Source organism: Prosopis cineraria, unplaced genomic scaffold, assembly GCF_029017545.1.
Source record: "Prosopis cineraria cultivar Desert tree isolate PC_DT_omini unplaced genomic scaffold, ASM2901754v1 PC3, whole genome shotgun sequence".
NCBI lineage: Eukaryota > Viridiplantae > Streptophyta > Magnoliopsida > Fabales > Fabaceae > Prosopis > Prosopis cineraria.
The window spans coordinates 14,132,683-14,140,432 of record NW_026555334.1 but is presented as its reverse complement, the minus strand read 5'-3'; the positions used below and the strand labels follow the sequence as shown (position 1 = coordinate 14,140,432).

The window sequence follows — 7,750 nt, the reverse complement described above, 5'->3', positions numbered from 1 at the left end:
TTTATTTTTATCAAATTATCTTATATTTTGATATAACAAAATTTCTTTAAAGTTATTTTATAGTTTAAGATGGAGGAAGTATAATGGAATTGCCATTGATCTAAACCTATTAAATGTTCTAGTCAAAAAAAGTTTTAACAACTAGAAAAATAGTTTTAGACATATTTTAATTTTGATAATTGACACAATTTAGACAATTGTTAGTTTTTCTAATAGTTAAATAGTTTTGTATAGTTGATAAATACTTGATAAACAATTGTAAATAAATTGAGCTGTCTGATTTAGTAATTTTTATGCATAGGAATGTCAATTTTGACAATTTAGACAATTATTAGTTTTTTTAATAGTCAAATAGCTTTGTATAGTTGATAAATACTTAATAAACAATTATAAATTATTGAGTTGTTTGATTTGACAATTTTTATATACAGAAATGAGTAAAATTGATAAAATAAATATAGTATTAAAAAAATAAAATACTTTTTACACCGGTTATTACCATAACTGTTGTAGAATATAATATTTTTTATATTGGTTATGGTAATAACCGATGTTAAAAGTAGATTTTTAACACTGGTTGGGATCCAATCGGTGTTAAAAGTTAAAATAATTTTTTTTATTTTCTTGTATATAATTTCTAACATTGGCTTTATAACCGATATAAAAAATTTAATTTTTACATTGGTTTTATAACTGATGTAAAAAGGTGGACTTTTTACATCTCCTAGAACAACATCGCCTTTTTAAATGTTATAAAAAGTCATTTTTAACCGCTGTAAAAAGTTATTTTTGTACTAGTGATTGCTTATTTTACTTATTCATTTACTTAAGAAATATTATTAATTGTCTTATATCACTTGTTCATTTTCCTAGAATAAAATTAAGTGAAAGTCTGGCAATGAACAAGTGAAGTAGGATAATGAACAACAGTCTATAAGTAAATGAATAACACATACTATAGAAATCAACAAGTTATCTTAAGATGATTTAAATATTTAAATGAAAACAAGTTAAGTAGGATAATTAATAATTTTTCATAAATAAATTAACAAGTAAAGTAGGACAATAAATAAGTGAAGTATGAAAGTTCTTGTCTCCATTTAAATGAGGGACAACTTTGTTATTTCTCTCAAAAATTTAATATCAAATTAATATCCCTAAACTACAGTATAATTTTTAAAATTTAGAGATTTTAAATTTAAATAAATGTGTTCAAAGAATTTTTATTAAAACTCTCCAAGAATAAAATGAAGGTAGACCAAAAGAAATACAAATGAAAATGATTCGAATTACAATCCAAAAATTTTGGTTAAGTTTGCTTAGAAAAGAGTAAGTATTTATTTTTTGATCAACCTTTATTTTTTCTTTGAAGGTGATGGATGATAATAAAAATGCTTTCACTTGATTTTATTTGTAAGCTTTGTTAGTTATTGATCTCAGTTGTAATTCAAAAAAAAAAAATTCAAAGGTTACAGTCTTTATTGCCACGTTGGCGATCCGCCTCAGTTTAAGAAAAACGATCTACGCCGTTAAAATCTGATACGCATCAACGGCTACCATCACACGCTCTCAGAGAACACGGAAAACCGACAACGTCAACGCATCCATCCTGCCACGTCATCGATCCGTGCGTACCAGGATGCTACCATGCCACTCAAAACAAATGACACCCGTCGATGCATCCTGTTCTATCAACGGCCAGGATCACCTTTCAGTCTACGCGCACAAATTTCGATTTCAAAAGCCGTCTTCTATATAAACGCTCGTCCATTGCCCGCTCTCTCAATCACTATCAAATTTCCATTGCCTTCTCTGAAATCTCTTGCAATCAATCCCTTGATTTCCGACTTCGATCCTAATCTGAGATAATGGCTCGTACGAAGCAAACCGCTCGCAAATCCACCGGTGGAAAAGCTCCAAGGAAGCAACTGGCCACTAAGGCTGCTAGGAAGTCTGCTCCAGCCACTGGGGGTGTGAAAAAGCCACATCGCTTCAGACCTGGAACAGTGGCTCTTCGTGAGATCAGGAAGTATCAGAAGAGTACCGAGCTTTTGATCAGGAAGCTTCCATTCCAGCGTCTGGTTCGCGAGATTGCTCAGGATTTCAAGACCGATCTTCGATTCCAGAGCTCCGCCGTCGCTGCTCTTCAGGAAGCTGCTGAGGCATATCTGGTTGGTCTTTTTGAGGACACTAATTTGTGCGCAATTCATGCCAAGAGGGTCACAATTATGCCAAAGGATATTCAACTCGCTAGGCGTATCAGGGGTGAGCGGGCTTAAGCTTGTAGTTTGGCATGTATAGCGGTGCTGTTAGGTTTCGTTATGGTCTCTGTTTTAGGTTTCCACATCTGGATATGATTGTAGGCACAAGTATTCTCTCAATGGAATTATGGAATTTGTTCTTCAAAACTGTGCAGATTTCAATGGCTCGTTGTTATAGTAGTTAATAACTGTGACCACACCCTAATATTGAAGAAATCGACGAAGCTAGGTGCTGGGCATATTGTAAACCCCATAATAATGGTTTGAAATTTTCGATGGTTTGTTGAGGCATGATGTTCTCGAAATTTTCTAACCAAAAACATTTATACTGGGTTTGCTTGTGAAATACGGAGATCGAACATTTTTGCCGCTTAAAAAGAATTCCCCGCCCCCACAGCAAGCACGGAAATTGATTCGGTTTAATAATGTCACCAATTTTTTTTTTGGGTAGAAATGTCACCAAAAATTTGAGTTAAACCATAGGATGTAATTAATTCAACAAGCAAAGCTTCCGAAACACGAAACAGGTGCAAGTTGGCCCCACTAAGTAAAAAAAAAGAAAAACAAAGACACAAGTGCAAGTTGTTTTTGGGCCATCAAGGCCCGACCTACGGGGGCCGAAAGAACAAGGAAGTTTGGGTTTGGCAAACGGACGGCTAAGATTGAGTTTATATAAACCGTTTCAATTTGATGACCTTGAGGATGTGGCATATTGTCAACAATCAGATTGATCGAACGACTCCTAGTAGTGGCCGCTCTGCCGGGATCTTAGTAATTATAGTAAAAATTATTCTGTCTTATTTTGTTAATTAAACTGACTAATTTTTTGAAGCATTTATATTCAAATGATCCAAATCTCGTACTCAATTTGTCATAAATTAAAGGGTTTATTTGGTTTGAGGAAAAAGGAGGGGAGGTTTTAATAGAGTCCGGAGGATCCAGAATTAAAACTATTTTTTTTATTCACTCCACCGATAGAATCCATGTACAGCGAGAAGCAATTATTGATCCAATTGACAGATTAATGTTTACTGTAGAGCTACGGTACTATAGTAAAGTACTGACCATGGTTATCGACCGGGAACCGGCCTGGTATCCGGTTCGGAGATGATGCAGAACCGGGGGGAGGGAGAACCGGACAGGAACCGCCTAAACCGGCTTTAAACCGGACTGAACCGAGAGAACCGGCGGTTCAAGCGGTCCAGTTTTTTTTTCCTTCCTAGTTTTCACAAAACGGCGCCGTTTTTGCAGTCCAGTATTTTGTTTTTTTTCCTTCCCAGTTTGACCATTTTTCGTTTCAAACTCAGTCCGGCATTTCTCTACAGTCTTCCTCACTCATACCCTAGCCTTCATCGTCTTTGTCATTCCTCCACAATCCTCCGCCGTCACCTTTCATTTCTGCTACGGCGTCGTCATCCTTCCTCACCTAAACCCGAGCTTCCATCATCTTCTAGCCATTCTCACTACCTCTAATTTCTCGTTCACTCCACCCGAGCCTCCATTCATCTTCGTGAGGACTGGTTTATTGCCATCGAGAAATTTCCACCAGCGCCACTCATCGTCGCCCATTTCTTCTACATTTCTTCATCCATTTTTGTTCTCGCCGTAGACCACCATAGCTCACGCCATTTCTGAGCTCCCTTATTATCAATTCATCTCTGTTCTTCCCCTGTTCTTCACCACCTCACCTTCGTCCAGTTCATCGCTTGGGTTATGCATTTTGGGTGTTGTGATTTTATGTTGGATTTTTGGGTTGCTATTTCGAGCTTCTGTAGAATCAGTCCAGCGAACCTCACGAGCTCTCATCTGGTCATCTTGTTCGCATTCCTCCCTTTCCTCTGTTCGTTGCATTTTCTTTAGTCTCGAGCCTCTCGGCTGACCTCTCATTTCAGCATTTTCTAGTCTGATCAAGTCCATTTCCAGCCTCTTCTGCCATCTTCAATCTTCATTAACATGTTAAACCTCTTATTCTTGAAGCTTAATCAAATGATAGTTTAAGAAATAATTGGTTGTGAATCTGGATGTCTGGTGTTGATTATTGATTGTTGATTTCATAATTTTGATTATATTTTGATTAAGCTTAGTTGTTTTTTATGGATTTGGAACCTCCCACTCTTGCCACTGAGCCCAATGTGCAAGTTAATAATCCTGATCCTACTCCTGTCATTGACACTCCCTCTGGCTCAACTCCAAATAATAATAGCACCCCACAAACTGCTATTGGTTTGAATAGTAATAATGCCTCTAGGATTCAAGTATCATCTACACCATCTCTTCGGGGGAAAAGTGATCCTGCATGGGAGCATTTTGCTTTTAAAAAAGAGGGAAGAACCTGTGTGTATATTTGCCTTCATTGCTCCTCATCATTTAGAGGAGGTGGGATAAATAGGATGAAGCAGCATCTTGCAGGTGTTTCAAGAAATATAATTTCTTGCAAGAAGGTTCTACATGATGTTCGCCATAAAATGGTTTAATCTCTAAAAGAAGTGTCATTGGCAAATAAGAGGAAGCTTGATGATCCAGACATGCTTGAAGAGTTTGTTGATAACTCAAAATGTGAAGTAATTGCTCCAAATCCAGAGCCAAGTAAGTAAGCTAAGAAGGCAAGTTCTAGTAATGTTGTGAAAAAAAAAGGACAAACTAGCGGGGTTGATAATTATTTTACCCTAAGGTCAACTTCTGACTCCCAACTAGGGCTAAAGAGTGTGTGGTCATCTAAAGAAGCTCAGTATAAGCTAAATTAGCCATTGCAAAGTGTTTATATATGAATTGCATTCCATTTAATGCTATAAATTGTCCATATTTTTTGCCTGCTTTGGATGCAATTGCTGCAATTGGCCCAGGTTTTAAAGGTCCTTCATTTAAGGAGTTAAGGGTTGACCTGTTAACTGATTGTAGAAAAGAGTGTCAACTACTTATTGAAAGCCACCGAGCTACTTGGAAAGAAAGTGGCTGCACACTCATGGCTGATGGCTGGACCGACAAAAGGCAACGGACATTAATAAATTTTTTGGTTTATTCTCCTGTTAGCTTGGTTTTTGTAAAGTCTGTTGATGCTTCACATATAGTCAAGGATGCCAAGAATTTGTTTTCTTTGTTTTGTGAAGTTATTGAGTAGGTCGGTCCTACAAATATAGTGCATGTTGTGACTGATAATGCAGCCAATTATGTAGCTGCTGGCAGGTTGATTCGTGAAAAATATAATCATATCTATTGGTCACCCTGTGCTGCTCACTGTTTGAATCTTATTTTGAAGGACATTGCATGCATGCCCCATGTAGCTGACCTTGCAACAAAGGCATCAAAAATTACTGTTTTTGTGTACAATCATGTGGCTTTTCTTTCATGGCTTAGGAGAAGAGATGGTTGGACAGAAATTGTGTGCCCAGGAGCGACCAGGTTTGCTACTACCTTTATTACATTGAAAAGTTTGCATGAGCACAAGCATGACTTGCAAGCCTTAGTCTTAGATAAACACTTCCATGATAATAAACTATCAAGGACTAAAGCTGGGCAACTAGTTGGTGACATTATGTTGGATAAGAAGTTTTAGGATGATTGCCATCAAATTATATGTCTTGTGGGTCCTCTTATCAAGCTACTAAGAATTGTAGATGCTGATGAAAAACCATCTTTGGGTTATGTTTATGAGGGTATGCAGAGAGCAAAGAATTCAATCAAAAATTTCTTTCGCAGAAAGAAGGAACAATACAAACCTTGCACAAGCATAATTCAAGCTCGGTGGGATAAGCATTTGAAGTGTGATTTGCATGCAGCAGCCTACTTTTTAAATCCTGCATTCTTGTATGATCAAGGATTTATTGAGTAGAGTGACAGAATCAATGTTGGACTATTTTTAAATATACAAGTCTACCTATAAATATTCTGACATGATTTCTGAGATGCAAATGTACCGCAAGCGCTAAGGCTCTTTTAGTCGAGAAGAAGCTCATAAAGTAGCAAATGAAATACAACCTGGTTAGCTTCTTCCTCTTTTTTTCTTTTATTATAATTTTAAATATTAACTACTATTAATTTATTTGAATTTGATGTAGATGTTTGGTGGCAATGTTTTGGGGGTAGTGTTCCAATATTACAAAAGTTTGAAATTCGCATTTTGGGACAAACTTCTTCTTCTTCAGGATGTGAAAGAAATTGGAGCCTATTTGAAAGAATTCATACCAAAAAAAGAAATAGGCTAGAATATGAAAGATTGAATGATCTTGTGTTTGTTAATTACAACTTGCGTTTGCTAAACAGGTGATCATTAATCATTACTCAAATTTGAAATAACTCTCTTTGGCTTCAATAATTGAATGATTAGGGATTTGATTGTGATTTTTAATATATATGTATAAGGTCAAAATTGAAGAAGGTGAGCTATGATCCTGTTGATTATGATCAATTGATAAGCTTGAGTATTGGATAGCTGAAGAAGTTCCAACTCCAAATCCTGATTTCACTATTGAGGAAATTCAAAATGAAGATTTTCTTGGTGGAAATGCATGTCCCTCTGAATCTAGTCTTGAATTAAGGGAAAATGAAGGTTGCTCCTCTTCTTTTTACATTAAAGTTTTGTTTAATTTATAGTTTATTCATTCATTATTTATATGTCAATGCTAACTATTTTTTTTGCCAAATATATGTCTAGGTGTTGTTGAAGATGTCAATGTTCTGCAATCTCCTATTTTGGATTCATCAAATGCTATAAGAGTTGAAGGAGATGTTTGTGATCTCCAACATGATTTTGGAGAGTTTAATTTAGAAGATTTATATGGCAATTGAATGTTATAGTTTTTTAGTTGAATTTGGACCATTGGATTGTATGATAATGTTAGACTATGTTGTTGTGTTGTGCATGGCCATGAATGACTTTGAAGTATACCTTTAAACTTTAAAGTATGATGAAATTATCACCTTATTAGTAGTTAGTTATCTTTAGTTTATCATAGTTCCTATAATTTTTAATGTATAATATTTAAAATATATTAATTTAATTTACAAACGGTCTGACCCCGGTTTGACCCTGGTCCAACCTTTAAACTGTAAACTAGTGCCTTGACCGATTCAATGTTTGGTCCGATTTTAATAACATTGGTACCGACGGTGATTGCCAATGATTAAGAAAGATAAGATTAAGATTCTTTGGGCAGCCAAAAAAAGCATAGTAATTCTTTTTTTTTCCCTACAGTAATTACTGAATCCTAATTGCATTCAATATAAAGCTCTGTTTGAACACCAGCATTGCATTTGGAAGAAATTTTAGGCACATGAAAATCCTTTTTGTAATGGTAGCTGTCAGTCAATCACCAGTAAATAAAAAATTATTTATCCTTACCGAAATTTGACTTGAATTGCAATTTGCATGGTCGATGACAAGCTGCACAATCGTTTTACAAGGGAAGATTTCACATTATTAAAACAAGGGATTTTTCTTAGGCTTGGCTCACCCTTTATAATCTGTTCCGATAGCAGAGTAGCCTGCAAAA

General features: G+C 35.6%; 1 protein-coding gene across 1 annotated transcript; it reads left to right on the top strand.

Moving 5' to 3' along the window:
- The first annotated feature begins 1,790 nt into the window (after window positions 1-1,790).
- LOC129307308 (histone H3.2) lies at window positions 1,791-2,408 on the top strand. Its single transcript, XM_054948229.1, has one exon. The coding sequence runs from the start codon at window positions 1,869-1,871 to the stop codon at window positions 2,277-2,279; it is 411 nt and encodes a 136-aa protein (XP_054804204.1). The 5' UTR covers window positions 1,791-1,868; the 3' UTR covers window positions 2,280-2,408.
- The last annotated feature ends 5,342 nt before the right edge of the window (window positions 2,409-7,750 follow it).

Bases quoted from the DNA above. Each gene is read 5' to 3' on its own strand.
- LOC129307308 (XM_054948229.1), top strand. From the start codon at position 1,869: ATGGCTCGTACGAAGCAAACCGCTCGCAAATCCACCGGTGGAAAAGCT.